This window comes from Pipistrellus hanaki, assembly GCF_964339955.1.
Source record: "Pipistrellus hanaki genome assembly, chromosome: 6".
Classification (NCBI taxonomy): Eukaryota; Metazoa; Chordata; class Mammalia; order Chiroptera; family Vespertilionidae; genus Pipistrellus; species Pipistrellus hanaki.
In genome coordinates, this window is record NC_140508.1 from 63,970,487 (window position 1) to 63,986,923 (window position 16,437).

The window sequence follows — 16,437 nt, forward strand, 5'->3', positions numbered from 1 at the left end:
CTCCTCCACTCAGGAACCTGTCGTTTTCCGTGCGGGTCTCGGAAAACAGAAACAGCCCCCCACACTCAGCCAGGCTCTCAGCGCTGCGCTCTCTGCAGGGACGGTTGCAGTCTTGGGTCAGGCAGACAGACAGGAGACACCATTCAGAAAACATCCGGTTTATTAGGATTAGCTGTGGCATATTGATTCCTTTAATAGTTTTAAACTGATACAGGTGTCCCCACTAACAGCATATATGCAGGGGGTGCGGAGCTGCAGTGACAATAGCAAACAGGTGAATCACTTAGAAAATCACTGTGATCCTAATGGGTTTCTCTTAGCCATGGCGCGAGGAAGAAAAGGTAGCTCAGAGCCTTGCTACAGGGCAGAGCAGAGCCAGGTGGGTGTCCAGGGCACCCTTTGTGCTCTTGCTGTGAGCCCCAATCTCTCCCCCGAAGCTGAGGGGGAAGCTGGGGTTGCCAGTGGGTAGAAGCGAGGCTGCCCATCCACACACCCCCATCCCTGCAGAGGAAGGGGGCCCTTTGGGGCTGGGAGCCCCACTGGCTGCAAGTGACCTTTTTGCCTAGAAATATTTCCGGGCCTGGAACCCGTTTCTGTACGGGCCAGCAGGACCTCTGGGTTACAGGGCGAGGCGCTGTGTCCACATCAGGGCTCGGGCTTAGTATCCCGCTGCGGCCACCCCTCCAGGTGGGTTTGGATCCGCTGCATCTCTGGGGTCTCCTCCCCGGCCGCCTTTGCCCTCCGCTCACCTTTTCGAGGCCAGGCTGTGTGTGAGACCTAGCTTCCCTCCCAACCCCAGCTCCTCGCGCCACGGCCACGGCCACGGCCACGGCCACGGCGGGGCTCGCAGGCTCCAGGTGTCAACACGAAGCTGCCAACACTGAGAATGAACTCCACCGGAGACCCGCCTGGAGCACTGCAGATGATGCTCCCCACAGCGGTGTCCGCTCACGCAGCAGGTGGGCCTGGCATGGCGCCACCTCGCCTCCTAGAATTGGAGTCAGTCCCAGTTCAAATAATTTCTTTTTTGATGTAGGCGATCCCTTCGCCAGGTATGTAAATGCGATTGAATTTGTCTCTGTAAAAGCTCTCATATAAATAAATCGGTGCATCCGAAAGACTCCTGGTCAAACCATGCGCCTGATATTTAATTTGGGAGATGGCATTGCAGTCACCCGCTTTCAGGAGAGGTGGGGCAGGGGGCAGGGGTGGGGGGTGGGAGGTAGGGGGACTTCTGTGACCTGAGCTGTCACAGCTCTGGTGAGAATTCCAGGTCTGGGCTCAGGGGGTCTTGTGCGTTTGGTAGTTTGCAATGTAGTGTCTGCTTTTCCTTAGCCGAGGAGCACAAACATACACACAGGCCCAACTCCACAGGCACCGACCTTCTCTCTCAGTGCATTTCTTACATTTTCCCCCCTCAAAGGGAACCCAGAGAAAGATGATGGAGCAAGGGAAGCCGCTCTCTGCAGGGCCCTGGGCTCTGCCCCAGGGGGATGGCTGCCTGGGCGCTTCACCTCTCCCGAGGGGCAGGGGCAGGAGAACACAAACCTGGGCCCGGGCAAGCAAGCATGACCGGGCTGCCCACCGAAGGGCACCAATTCTAGCCTCGCTGTGGTGTGGGCAGGTCCCTGGAGGGCGGGCAGAGGGGCTCCCCTCTGGAGGTCTAAAGAAAACCCTAGAATAGGGTGTGGGCGAGGGGCAGTTCTGCTGCTGGAGGAAGAGGGTGGGAGACCCAACTCCCAGAGTCAGAGGCCCTGGCAGGGAATCGGCGCCTCTTCTGTAGCCTAGGGCTCCTGCCTGCACCTTCCACGGGTTCAACTCCCAGCAACTGCCCTCCGGCGCCCACACAGTCATAGTCACACTAAGGAGCCTCGTGAGGTCCCAGCCAGGCTGCCGGGAGTGAAGGCATTCCTGCAGTGGGCAGTGATCCCCTTTATTGCTGGCACTACGTGAGGGCTGCGGGCGGGGGTTGGCACCTGAGAGAGGATGGTCAGGCGCGGGCCTCGGCTGGGAAAGGTCGGCCCTATCAGCCAGCCTTGCCAGCCCACCGCCCACCTGGCTGCAGAGCCACCGAGCTGGGACTCCCTTCTCCTGCCACCAGAGGTAGCTGTGCTGCCAGCACTGAGCTCCTGGGGCTGCTGTGAGCCCAAACAGTGGGGGCCAAGGACAGGCCTGCCGCTGCCACTGCCAAGGCTGGCGCTCGGGGCCTGCCTCTGGGGCTGTGCCTGGATGCCTTTGGCACAGGGTCCCCAGGCTAGCTTGTCCCACTCCTGTGCAGAGGCACAAGCCCCCTGGGTCCCACCACCCATCTACCACATTGTCTCTGCTTTAGAATATACTTTCCTCTTCAATACAATCGTCTCTCGGTATCAAGTACAACAAGTCATGGAAGGCAAGGCAGCCCCTGAACGCCCGGCTCTCGGCGGGCAGTCTCGGGCTCCCTGACGGGAAGGGAGGGGAGCAGGGCCTCCAGCCATGTTTCATGGCACCCCCACGCCCAGATCCTGCTGACCAGGAGCTGACAGGGGTCATTGGGGGGCGACCCATTCCGAGGAAGTAGGAGGCATTTTCTGGGCCTCAGGAGGCACATGAGTCTGCCTGGGAAGCTCAGGCCAACCACCATGGCCAGAGAGAGGCCAGCCTGAGGCCATAGGGAGGGGGGTGGGGGGTGGCCGGAGGGTGAGCAGGAGAGGGACTCCTCCAATTATTGCAGTCAGGTGTCCCAGAACACCAGGCATTCCTGGGAACCCTGCGGGAACTAGGACGGGCAGGGCAGAGGCTGTGCTGGGTTTTAAGGATATTCCAGCACATTCCACCTCTGGAAAACTGCCTGCGACCCTTCTCTGTTTTTGCATAAGGTGTGTCTACCCCTTCAGGTAGACCCAGAGACAGAACAACCTAATGTATGACAAGAGTGCCCTTTTTTTTTTTTCTTTAGTGAATTAGTCTAGGGATTCCTCCAATTCGTAATGTTTTAAAGTCACATCTGAGAGGTCAGCTTCCGCCCTTCCTCTGCCCACTTCCTCGGCTGAGGGCCGGGGGCCTGGCCGTGCGCTCAGGGTGGGGACCCTGCTCTCGCTGCCGCCGCCGCCGCTGTCCTTTGAGAGACCCACATGTTTATTTCGTGGAAGACGGAGTTGGTTACTTCGGGAAGCTCTTTGTGGAGAACGTGGTAGGCACCTTCGTAAATCTGCAATTAGGAGAGACAGGAGGTCAGGGCTAAGGAAGCTCCAGGTGCAGGGAGGGAGGCCACAGGTGGCAGCCAGAGTCCCCCAGACACTCCCCGTGCCCCCAGGACTCCATCCTTATGGCGCCAGTGCCTTCTGGTCAGATGATGATGTAAGTAAATTAAAATGTGCCAACATGATCTAGCACTTCCTTCCTGAAGTCAACACACACCTTTCCTTTATTCCGCTTCTCTCTCCAGCTGTGATCTGGTGTGTGCCTCTACCTCAAACCCTGATTTCCACTCCTTGTCTTCACTTGCTTGTCTTCCGCCTGGACCTCAGCTGGTCCCAGTCTACGTTCACTCCCACCAGCCCACAGCGACTGTAATTGGCATGGGCTACAGCTGTTGTACCCAGGGAACACTTCCTCTCATATTGTCTTCTTAGCATCATTCGGAAGCTGTTAACCTTCTAAAAATACTTTCCTCTTATAGTTTCTTTCAATTCTTTTTTTTTTTTTAAATATATTTTATTGATTTTTCACAGAGAGGAAGAGAGAGGGATAGAGAGTTAGAAACATCGATGAGAATCATCGATCAGCTGCCTCTTGCACGCCCCCTACTGGGGATGTGCCCGCAACCAAAGTACATGCCCTTGACCCGAATCGAACCCGGGACCTTTCAGTCCCCAGGCCGACGCTCTATCCACTGAGCCAAACCGGTCCTGGCTCTTTCAATTCTTTTCCCAAATTTCCAACAGCCTCTTCAACAGGCATTTCAAAATGGAATTCCTGTATCACCCATCTCAGGGTAGGGGTTACAGTCTTCTCACTGATGCAGGCCCAAGCTCAGGATCCATCCTTAGTCTCGTGATCACTACAGTCACTCTCTCTCCAGGTCCTGCCAGGCTGTCCCCTGTCTTTGCTACCACTGCCTCAGGCCAAGCTCATCCTCTTGGCCTGGGTGACACCACCATCTTCCTACTCGGTGCCCTTTCCTCCATTCTTACCTCCACAGGGCAGCTGAGGGATGTTTTGAGAACCATAGCAAAAGCCTGTTGCTGTCCAGCTCAGAACACGCTGTTGGCTTCTTCATCACACTAAGAGTTGGGACCCTTCCTCTGCTGCCAGGTCCCCCTCACCCAGCTCAGCACACTCCACCACACTAGTCTCCTGAGTGCTTGCACACACCAATAGTTTGCAACTTAGGTCTTTGCAGTTGCCCCTCCTTGTTCTGGAATGTTCTCCCACTGCTCTAGTCACTGTCAGCTCCTAGGCCTGGCTGCCCATCTAAGTGAGTGTCTTACCTCTTCTCTAGTTCCTCTGTCCCACTCTCTGCTTGATTTCCTTCAGGACCCTGACCCTCTTCCTCACTGTCATCCTGTCTGGTTGGTTGTTTGCTGCTCATCCACTAGGACAGACCATGTGAGAGGGTTGAGACTTTGCCTGTCTTGTTCTCAGGGCCTGGCACAAGGTCAATGCCGACTGAACACTTGGGTTCAGGAAGAAACGAATGAATGGGGAATGAACAAATGAGCACACTACATGGCCTCCCTTTGTGGGGCCACCACAGTTCCACTCTGGCAAAGGGCGTGACCTGTGAGGCGCCTTCACCCAGTTGCAAAGTGGCCATGGCCTTTCATGTTCTCCAGCATCCTAAGAGCCAGTTTTCCTTTTTCTCCTGCTTCCTGTTCACCCACGAGTCTACATCTGACAGCTGGTGTGGGCCAGGGTCTGCAATGCATAATGGTGCAAGGAAGGCACTTGACAGTTTGCAAAGCCCTGAGAGTCTGTCAGGGCCGTATGGAATGGAGAGGGTCAGTGGGAGTGAGTTCGAATTCTGACCCTGTCGCTTAGTAAGGGTGGGATCTGTAGTGAGTAGTTGCCTTTTCTCTTTATAACTTAGCAGGAAATGGTCCTGGACTCGGCCTCCATGTGCCTACTGCACAGGCTGAGGTGGCATAGTTTGGGGCCACATATCCATCACCAGTATTCTGGGGCTGTGGTCAACGGTCACTTGACAGGTACACAGTAGGTGCTTCTCCTCTTCCCCACTCCTGCAACTGGGGCTCTTCCCAGTTTAATTAGTCAAACAAAACAGAAATGTCTGGACTCTCCAAACATTTTCCATCTCTACAGGCCCTCCACGTTAGTCCACTGTGGTCTGTGTGTCTGACAGGCCATTTGGCTAAGCCACAGGTCCCAACCCCTCTTGCATATGCCCTTGCAGACCAGACCCTGCCATGCCCACTGCACTGGTACCCCAGAGCCCTGGCAGTGGTGGCTGGTCCCCAGCTGCTGCAGAAAACCAACCTGCAGAGAGGCCGGGCAGCCACATGCCTTTGGACCTGGGACACGGAAAAGCGGGAGACAGGCCCTTGGAAACATTTCTCTGCCCAGTGCCCAGATGCGGGTTTCTTCCTTGACCCAGACGTCTTCTGAGTATTCTCCCATGACTGGCTAATGGCTTGTGTTCTTGCTTAGAATGAACAGCCATCTTGTATTTCTGGTATGTATTTTCCATTGAGGCCAGGCTGGCCGCATCCCAAAATGACCTCCCCCTTGGAGGTAGCCATGGGGTTCTGGGCAGATGTGCCCAAAGGGACACCACCTTCCCACTTTGGGGAAGTGAGGGGGTCACGTGCTCACCTTGAGCGTCTTGTCCTGGCTCTTGGCAGACTCCATGAGCAAGTAGGCCCCTTTGCTGTCGCACAGGCGGTCAGCAGAGCCCTGGAGCAGCAGGAAGGGCAAGGTCAGCCTGGGGAAGGCCCGCTCCACCCTGGAGACAGCGTTGAGCAGCTGCGTGCAGAAGCTCACTTTCATCCCCGCCCGGCAGATGAGGGGGTCCGTGTTATAAAGGTCGACCTGCAGACAAGAAAAAGAGAGAGGTTTCTATCTTTAGCTCAGGGGTAGGGGACCTTGCTATCGTCTGTTAGATCTTCCTTCTGCTTTGGCCTGAAGAGCTGATTCCATCAGTCAGCTCAGCCTGAGGCGCAGGCACCTGGCCAGCCCTTCCATGACCCAGACCTGCACTGTTCTGATGCCTCTCTTCACAGGCTTTGTTCTATGCATCCCACATTCATACATGTGCCTCCACACGGCTTCAAGTGTTAAGGCATATATTTTTACATGGGCAACAATGTATTGGTTACAGATTTTGCTCGGGAACAGCTCTGAAGGTATTCTGGTGTTAGTGGTGTGGATTTTGCTTACTTAGTGCCCACCCGGTAGAAGTGGGTGAGGGCACACACAACACGCAGGGGCACTGGGGGCCCTGGCAGAAGGTGTGGGGCTGGTCTGAGGAGCCCCGGAGGCACTCTGGCAGGGCACCACCCCATGGGCTTCTGGAGGAACGAATTCCAGGGCAGGTCTGGGCTGTGGGGGGCTCCAGCCTCCATGTCCTCTAGGCTGCAGAAGGCTGCCTGCCACCCAGACAGGGATGCCTACTGCCTCTCTAGGGGGCATGCCCAGAGGCTGGGTCCTCCCTCCTCAATCATCAGATTTCCCAGGACCTAACTCTAACTCTGCCCCTGCTTGTGATTCAGAATCTGACCCAGCCTTTCAGGAGGCTACCCTGACACCCTGTCCTTGTTTTCCCTGGCTTCACAGCCACCTGCCTTTAAGGGAACAGTGAGTTGCCTGCTCACTGTGGCCCCAGGTGGGGCATTGCCCCCACAAAATCTGGGTGAGAAGTCTCTAGAAGTCTCTCAGGCCTTATGGGTAGTTGTGAGACCAAAACATTCCCTATCTCATTTCCCTCATCCTTGCCAGTAGGTTCTTGGCTGATTGGAGACATGCCACATGGTATGGGTATGGGTAAGGGAGCAGAGGGGCCGTGGAAGGAAATGTGCCTCCAGCTGCCCTGTGAACTGCCAGAGTGCCCACTGTGTTCCAATCTGATCTGCAAAGGCAGGGCTACACCTCTCTTCTGTTCCCAGCCCTGCAGGCCTCAGCTGGCATTCAGGTCCATGACGAGGCAGGAGAAACTATTCTGGGCCATCCTTGCCATCCCTGATTCCTCCTGTGCTGGGGACAGAGCAGGCAAAGCAGACCTTTGTGGAGAACCACATGAGACAGATTAGCACTTCCTGCAGCAGAGCTGGTGTGAATCCTGCAGGGCTAAGGCCGTTTGTTTGGGGACTGAGAGGACAAGAGACTGGCAGGGTCAGTGCATGGCCATAGCAGTTGCTGGTCCAGGGTCTGCAAGGAGCCCTGTTTGGAAGGAGAGCCCTGGGCTGGCAGTCTGTTGAGAACTGAGGCTATCAATGAGAGCAATGGCAACTGCAGCACTTCTGTACCCAGCACAGTGTCAGGGCAGTATGTGCAAGACCTCATTTAGTGAAAAATAATAACATCTAACACTCCACTTCTGAGCTCTTCCTTTCCATGTGCCTGCACTATATGTTTAACCCAATTAACCTTAACTCTGTCTGAAGAATGGCTCTCATTATCCTTATTTGGGGAGGAGGAACCTGCCCATTATCCATTACTCAGTTCCTGTTCTCCCCTATAGAACCCCGAAGGTTTCCTTTGGAATACAAGGAAGGACCCAGAATAAAGACTACATTTCCCAGCACTCTTTGCAGTTAGGTCTGGTCATGTGACCACATTCTGGCCAATGGGAAGTGAGAAGTTAGCGGTGTGATCCTCCTGTCAAGGCTTGTCCTATTTCCCTCCTCCCACTTACCAGAGTAAGGAGGGAGCTGGGGCCCCAGGGAGGAGAGCCACACCCCAGAAACACAAAGCAACTAGATGCACTGGAGCACATGGTGACACTGAGAAGTGAATAAGCCTGTCTCCTTTTTAACCCCCCATTGTTGTGGTCTGGGTCTCCGTGGGCGGGTGGCCCTGCTCAGAGCACTCCATTCCTTGTCGCTGGGCCCTGGTTGCAGGGGATGTGTCCTTAGGAGCGCACAGGGCCAGAGCCCGCTAGACCACCACCTTCCTGAAACCGCCTGCCCCCTTGCTCTGTTGTTCCAGGACATCCTGGCCACATGAGGCCCCTTGGGGAGTCTGTTCTCGGGTCTAATTGCTCTCACGGCCCAAGTGGCTTCCTGCTCTTGGCTTCATTTTCCATGTCTTGGTCACGTAACCCTGTTTACACAATGGCTGTGTATGGGCCGGGGGAAGGCGCTGCCAGATGTGTGGGGGAAAGGGCAGGCCCTTGGTGGGAGCCACAGCCGGGGCAGAGGGCAAGAGGGACAGAGGGAAAGAGGAGTTTGGAGCAAAAAGGAGGGCCAAACTTCATGGGGAAACTGAGGTTCAGAGGGCCCAAACCCTCCCCTCAAGTAACCATTCTGGCCCAGGCGCGATGGCCTTTGTTTTATTTATTTTTATTTTAAATATATTTTTATTGATTTCAGAGAGGAAGGAAGAGGGAGAGATAGAAACATCACTGATGAGAGAGAATCACTAATTGGCTGCTTCCTACACACCCTCTACTGGGGACTGAGCAATCTGAGCACATTCGACGCTCAACCACTGAGCCATGCCACCCGGCCAGCCTTTGTGTGTGTGGTGGTTTTTTTTGTTTTTTTTAAGAGCTTAAGATCTAAAGTCACCTGAAGTCCTACTTGTGAGGTGAGAACATGCTCAGGAAACAGGCGGAGAGGGCTATTTCTCCTGGACCAGACCCAACCCAGAGCACTGGTCAACAGAAGCAGCACATTCAAAGCCAAAGGTGAAAAAGTCAGTCCTCAAAGATGACTTCTTATAGGATTCCATCTCTATGACAGTCTTCAAATGACAAAATTGGGAAATGTAGAATAGAAATGTGGTTGCCAGGGGTTGGGTAGGGGAAGTGGGTGTGGCTACAGCAGGATACCATGCGGGATCTTTGTGGTTATAGGATGCTCTGTGGTCTGATGTGCTAATGTCAACTTCCTGGTAGTGATGTTGTCTTATAGTCTTGTAAGATGTCAGCATTGAAGAGAACTGAGTAAGGGTCCTTGGGATTCCTCTCCATTATTTCCCACAACTACATGTGAATCACTATTACGTCAAACCAAAAAGTTTAATTTAAAAAACATATAACAAAGACCCAGTCTTTGGCACTATCTCTTGCACCCCCTCTCCCCATTTTTTTTAATCATAATTTTTAAAAATATATATATTTTATTGATTTTTTACAGAGAGGAAGGGAGAGAGATAGAAACATTAATGAGAGAGAAACATTGACCAGCTGCCTCTTGCACACCCCTTACCGGGGATGTGCCCGCGACCAAGGTACATGCCCTTGACCGGAATCGAACCCGGGACCTTTCAGTCCGCAGACCGACGCTCTACCACTGAGCCAAACCGGTTTCGGCCATAATTTTTTTTTTTTTTTTAATGCCAGCTGAGAACGTGTCTACTGGGGACATGTCAGCTGGAGGCTCTGGGTCCAGGTCCAAGTGAGCACATCTTTGTTTCAGATGATTGACCTTTGGGGGTGCTGCCACTGGCTGAGGCTTGAAGTCTTTTTTTCTTGGGGGTCGTGTCAACTGACAATACAAGGGAGACCTGAGGAGTGAGGAGCACCCAGCCCTGATAGTTCCCAGCCGTGATGTAGCAAGGCTCTTCTCTCCTAGGCTCAGTTTGCCGAATAGTGAAATAGGGGTGATGGTGGAAATGCCTCTGAGGACTCTAGGGAGACTCAATGAGCTGATGCAGACACATGCCAAGCCCAGGGCCTGGCCCCAGAGCGGGGCTAGTGATGTGTGGGGTGCCTCTGGCTCAGACCCTGGGGACAAGGAAAGGAAGGTCTCTGCCTCAGGGACCTGGAGCCACATAGCCTTAGGTGAAGTCTTACTCCTTCCAGGCCTTCACTTTCCCACTGAGGGAACCTCGAAGGTTCCTCTTGGGATTCCAGTGTCACAGGTTGTGAATGTTTTCCTGGCCTCCTTCACATACATTAGCAATCCCCAGCGCCTTTCACTGTTTTCTGTGGCTCTGAGAGCTCTCAGCAAGATTGAACTTGCCAGCTAGGAACGTGCCAACTGGGGCTGCTGACTTTTGAACACTGTTTCTCTGTGGGGACGAGACTTTGCCCTAAAGCACAGTAAATATAGCAACAATCTACAGCTGGGAGTTGTCTTCAAGTGGGTTGAGCAACATCCAGGCACCACCCCTACAGCCAAATCCCTTGACCTATTTTTAAAAAATCTGTTCCGTGGTGGAATACAAAATTACATTTTTAATTAAAATGGTATTTAAAATAACGAACACACTTAGCCCTTAATTATGTACCAGGTGCTGTGCTGAGCATTTTACTGGTACTCGCTCGTTGACTCTTCTCAGGAAACCAGTGTAGGGACAATTGCTATTTTCACCATCTCATATGCGAGAAGAGAGGCTCGATGACCCACTCAAGATTACACAGCAAATAAGGGGCAGAGCCAGGATGAGAGCCTAGGCAGTTGGGCTTCACCATCGTCATCAGAGCCACTCACCACGCTATGCCACCTCTCTAGAGAAGAGAAAGTGAAGGTGAGTCCCGTGGACTCACAGGTCAGCCAGCAGCCATGGAGGTGGCATTCCTCAGGAAAGAAAGCGGTGGGCCCCTGGTGAGAACCATACATATCTAGGCCTGACGGTGAAAGGACTTGGTCGGTACCACAGTTGCTACCCTTCACAGAAGGGAAGGGGGTGCCCTACTAGGCACAGACAGGCATGCACCCTCCTCACATGACACTGTTTATCACTTCACAGAGAAATATAGCCCATTGGGTCTGATCTCCTACAGTTCCCCTTCAGGGACCTATGTGTGTCTACAACTGGGTTTTTCTGACCTTCCTTCCCTCTAACACCCTCCCTTTTCCTAGGGAAGCCTCATCCTTCCACCTGTGTTTCGGAGTCCATCCCAGGACTCCCTTCTCCTTCCTCCAGGGTTTAAATCTTTCTTAATCCACCTATTTTTATCACAGGAAATCAGAGAGCCTGCTCTGGCATTCTGGAGAGAGTGCACAACAATTCTAACTAAGTGAGCTCTAAAATCTAGAAACTGGAGGAACCCTACAATGAATGGACATGTCTTTGCAGAGGCAATCTCTTCATTTCCTACCTTTATTTTGAATGGCAATTTGTTGTGGAAAGACTTGAATGATAGAAAATCCTCTTCTGTGTACTATGGTTTCCATCACTCATCCCAAGTGGCTGTTCCAGCCCTTGGCTCTTAAATCAATCAACATCTATTCCTCTTTCAGTCCTTAGCTCAGCCTTCACGCCTTCAGGGATACCTTTTTGATTCTCCAAGTTCTCCTGGCTAACAGCCCTTCTCAAGCCTTCCACTCACCCCTCACCCAGGGGTTTGTGCACCCGCCTGTCTCTCCACTGGACGGTTGGCTCCTGGGGCAGGGCTCTGTCCTACTTTTGCTGTGTCCTCGTGTAGGAGGCCCTCAGCAAATACTGGCTGAATGATTGAGCCAACTTTCCTCTATCCCAGCCCAACGAGAAACACCTGTGGGCCCGGGGAGCCTGGCACAGATCAGATGCACCTGGAAACCTCTAAACCAGGCCCACCGGCCAACAGCTGGCAAAGGGGTATTCACATTGGAATGATATCCATGGGCCTTAGAGGAAAAGGCCCTCATTAATTCATTCAACAAGAATAATCAGGCATGAAAGAGGAAACACCCCCAAAGGTAGGTTCTTTGGAGCTGTTCAGTATTGTTCCCTGTGGCTCACTGGGCTATTCTCATGAATGTTAAGCCTGTGGAATATTCTAAATGAAAATAATAATTTAGCAGAGCAATTGGCTTGAATACGAAACATGCTAAATACTGGAAATAGCCTTGCCTGCTGTGTGGCCAGTGTCTGCTCCTCTCCCCACGTGTCCCCTCCTCTTGGGTCTGACGAATTCTCCCCCGCTGACCATGCCCTGAACACTGCGCCCAGATTCCCCCTGGACTTGGGAACCCTGCTGTGCTGCCCACCTACTGCAAGGTCAAGTCCATACTCTTCCTGCGGCTTGCAAGGCCACACGTGGTGGGCTCCAGCCGCCGCTCTGCCTCCTTCCTCAACACTCCTGCCACCCTTGTACCGGCGGTCTCGCATGGCTGTTCCCTCTGCCTTAGCTCCCCTTGGAGTTTCTCCTCTCTTATGACACTTAGCTTAGCTGCCCCTTCCTCCAGGAAGCCCGTGCCTTTCCTGGCTCCACCCCTTTCACATGCTCAGCTTCTGTACCTGAAGACTGGGGGCTGTCCCCGCTGTTTCCAGAATGCCTTTCCCATGCCCTGACTCCTGTCAGCCAGCAAATCCCCGTCTCCCTTCAAGGTACAGTTCAGGTGTTTCCTCCTATGAGCGGTGCTCAATACCAGCAGTGAGAGGACTCCTGTGGCTCTGCAGACACCTCTTTAGAAACAGCTGTTAACAACAGCCCCCATCTGCCAAGGGCTGATGCTGTGCCAGGCTGCACCCTAAGTCCCCAAGGGAACTGAGCATCAGTGACACCGGGTGTCATAGAGATATTTGCACATCCAAGTTCATGGAAGCATTGTTCGTCATTGCCAAGAGATGGTGTTCATCAACAGGATTGATGGATCAACAAAACATGGTATAGTCATGCAATGGAATATTATTTAGTCTTAAAAAGAAAGGAAATTCTGACACATGCTACAACGTGAGTACATCTAGAGGACATTATGCTTAAAAGATAAAAAAGAACAAATACTGTATGATTCCACTTATATGAGGCATCTAGAATAGTTGAGTTCATAGAAACAGAAAGCAAAATGGTAGTTGCCAGGACCTGGCGGAGGGGAGGTAGGGAGTCCGTGTTTAATGGGCATGGAGCTGCAGTTTGGAAAGATTAGAAGTTCTGGCGATGGACGGTGGTGAGGGTTACACATAATGTGAATGTACTCAAGGCCACTGAACTGTACACCTAAAAATGGATATGATAGCAAATTTTGTGTTCCGTATATCTTACCACAATACATTTTAAAAGACTTAAAATCTATATCTGTATTTGTATTTTCATTTTGAATCATAGAAAAAGGAAGTATGGCAGAATATTTCCAATGGGTGCATCCTGGGGAGGAGCATATGGGTATGCATTGTACTACCATATCAACTTTTCTATTGATTTGAAAATCTCCATAATTAGGCGAAACCGGTTTGGCTCAATGGATAGAGCGTCTGCTTGGGGACTGAAAGGTCCCGGGTTCGATTCCGGTCAAGGGCATGTACCTTGGTTGCGGGCATATCCCCAGTAGGGGGTGTGCAAGAGGCAGCTGATCGATGACTCTCTCTCGTCGATGTTTCTAACTCTGTATCTCTCTCCCTTCCTCTCTGTACAAAATCAATAAAATATATTTTTTAAAAAAAATCTCCATAATTAAATTGTAGGAAAAGGCTGGCTTTGACCTCTCCTTTCCCCACAATCTGTTTTCTCATTCTTTATTCTGATTCCTTTTGCCAGGAGGAGCTATACGTCCCTTGGGCAGGCTTGTAGCAGAGGCCCATTTGGGGCTTGGGTCTGGCTCAGCCACTTATTCAAGCCTCAGCCAGTCAGTTGCATTGGATCCTCATGTAAATGGGGGCTTAATCCAATGGCACCTCTGAGAGAGCTTTGCCCAGGCTGTGTTCCCACGTGAACCCTGACAGTCTCTCTAGAGCACATGTGTCAAACACAAGGCCCGCGGGCCAAATCCAGCCCGCCAGGCCTTGCAATGTGGCCCACACTGCGCTGTCATCACTGCACTCCGCTGTCAGTTTATGACATTGTCAGTTTATGACTGTTCAGTAAACCATTCGGCCCGCGATTTAGGCTGGATTTTAGATTTTGGCCCCTTCTCTGATTGAGTTCGACACCCCTACTCTAGAGAGTGGCTGGCTTTTCTGCTGCTATTCAAGTCACTGACTTCAGGAATCTGTCTCTCACGTGCTCCAAGCTGCTTCTTCCAGAGTCAGCAGGAGGAGAGCTGGGAGCAGGAAACATCTGGAGTAAGGGGACACAAAGATCAACAGGTCCCACTTTTCAGGGCACAAGACCAAGCCATTTGTCAGTTGTCCCCTTACTGAGCTATGCACTCGAAGAAACCTCCTGATGACTCGTTATTTTTTTTTTCCTTTAAGATGTTAGTAAAGGATAGCTGCCTCAAATGGACAAGTCTCCAGTGGGAAATATGAACTATTGAGACCGACATCCAACAGTAAACATGCTTAGGTTCTAGATCATATAATCTAGATAGATGGGTACAGGCGTTAACTAATGTTTCAATGGCTTTGGCTGTCACATAACTTATAGTCAAAGATTAGAGAAGTGTTAGCCAGGCTCTGAAGGGCTGCCTGCAAAGCAAGTTCCAGGAAAGGTGCTTAAAAGCAGACTTTGCTTGAGATAATAAAAAAATATAGTTCGTTAAGCACAAAACAATGGGAGCTTCAACAATGGCAACAATCACACGCTGTCTAGTTTCTGCTCTACAGACAACGTGACTGATGCGCAATTATGCCATTTTTTGCAGAATCTTGGTTCTTCAACCCAGCAGCCCTTGTTCTCACAATGTAATTTTGTGTTGCTGATGCACAGCTTCTTTGTCAAGTAGGAGGAAATAATGCCAGGGCCACAAGGAGAATTTATGAGTTTGTTTTGCAGAAGGAGAAAGAATGTCTCCAAGGTAGCTGCGACCAGCTGCCGCCGCCCAGAAGTCTGGCTGCACAAAATGTTATCTGTGACTAAAGAAACACAGGCTTCTCTCTCCGTTCCCGGGAACTCCCCCTTCCTGCTCCCTCGCTGCATAAAAACTCCCTATTTTTTGCTTTCTTGAGAGCGAGAAAGATGGAAAGATCTTGCTCTCCTGTCCTCTGGCTTTGGCCAAGCTGAACAAACCTTTCTCAATCTCCAAGGGCCGGTGTCTCAATGTGTTAGTTTACAAGTACACCAGATACACAAACCCCACATATTGGGAGGTAATTTGGTAACCGTATGATTGATGGAGAGCAGTAAGATAAAACTGGCGAACCAAGCTGGGAATATTGGCAAGTGAATAAGCAGTTCTTGGAGGGGACTGCAGAGGGAGGCCATGTCCCGGGGGTGGAGGGGCAGCTGGGGCCTATCTTTAGCTGTGGTTATAATTAGTTAAAAGCTGCCGTGTGACCCAGCTTTCCAAGACTTGGCAGGAGCCTTCAAGAGCCACGGGCAGAGGCGGGCTCCTGCCATATGGGTGGGCAGGTTGGTTGCAGGGGAGTGGGGTGGGGGGCTGAATCCTTGACCCTGGCACATCTCAAACACTGGGTGGGGTCTGGAGTGGCACCCACTCATAGAAATGAAATGAAGCAGAGTTGGCCACTCCTCACAGCTCTCACCATATGGCCTGCCAACGTGATACAAACAAGCTAGGATACTCCTGGTGGGCATCCCAGAGTATTTATAGAGAACAGAGACTTGGCTCCAGAAGACACAGTACCTCAATATGGAAACCGTGCACTCAGAACTACAGCATCTCTTCCTCCCGGCTTCCACCCAGCTCCCAGGCCAGAGGATGAAGCTCGGGAAGAAACAGTGCATTCTGTTCATAACTGCACCGTCAGCAATGGTGTGGTGTGAGGGCAGGTGGAGACTCTGAGCAAATCCCCTTTTTACCGCCACCCCCCTCCTTCCCCCCACACACTCACTGTCACCCACATCCTTGGCCTGACAACTATTAGGAGCATTCAAGGCTTTTCGGAGTGGGAGGGATTCATCACATTCCGAGGACGGAATGATTAATATGTCAGTTCTCCAGTGTTCTGATCAGGGACTCTAAATGTGTAGACAAACAGCAACAACCAAAAAATGTCTGACAGTAGCAACTTCTTTGTCCCCAGGATTTTAGTGCCAAGAGTGCTTGGCTTGGAGCAGAGAGATTTGGGCTCAAATCCTTACTAAGTAGCTGTGTGACCTCGGGTAAGTGACTAGCCCTGTCTGGGCCCAAGCTTTTTACAAATGCAAATGCTGGTAATGAGACTGCCTTCTCGGAGCTGCGGGAGACCGAAGGATTAGTCTGACACAGGAGAAGGGAGCAGCCATTGAGCACTGGGCTGTGAGGACAATCCTCCCGGAGGCCATGCAGGCCAGGAGAATGTGCCTCTGCGGGCTGGCAGCCCTGAAGTGATGCTGGTGAAGGGCATCGTGCTAACAGCCCTGGGTGGGTTGTGAGAACCCTTGCCAGAGCAAACCCCAAACAGATATCCTGCTTTTGACATTCGAACGGCAGAGCCAGCCTGTTTCCCCAGAGCCAGCCTTCCAAAGAGTCTGCCATCCGCCACCCCCTCGCCTGCACCCTTCCTCCGAGGGCCTGCTTTAGTAAGCTC

At 52.1% G+C, this 16,437-nt stretch overlaps 1 protein-coding gene across 2 annotated transcripts in view; it reads right to left on the reverse strand.

The window, feature by feature from the left end:
* Window positions 1-142: 142 nt before the first annotated feature.
* Window positions 143-16,437, reverse strand: part of MGLL (monoglyceride lipase) — a 96,275-nt gene continuing 79,980 nt past the window's right edge. For both annotated transcript variants that reach the window (XM_084887359.1, XM_084887358.1), the window contains exons 7-8: window positions 5,815-6,030; window positions 143-3,190 (exon numbers count right to left, since the gene is read on the reverse strand). In XM_084887359.1, coding sequence (XP_084743485.1) covers window positions 3,056-3,190; window positions 5,815-6,030 — 351 coding nt within the window. In that variant the 3' untranslated portion in view covers window positions 143-3,055. The remainder of the gene's footprint in view (window positions 3,191-5,814; window positions 6,031-16,437) is intronic.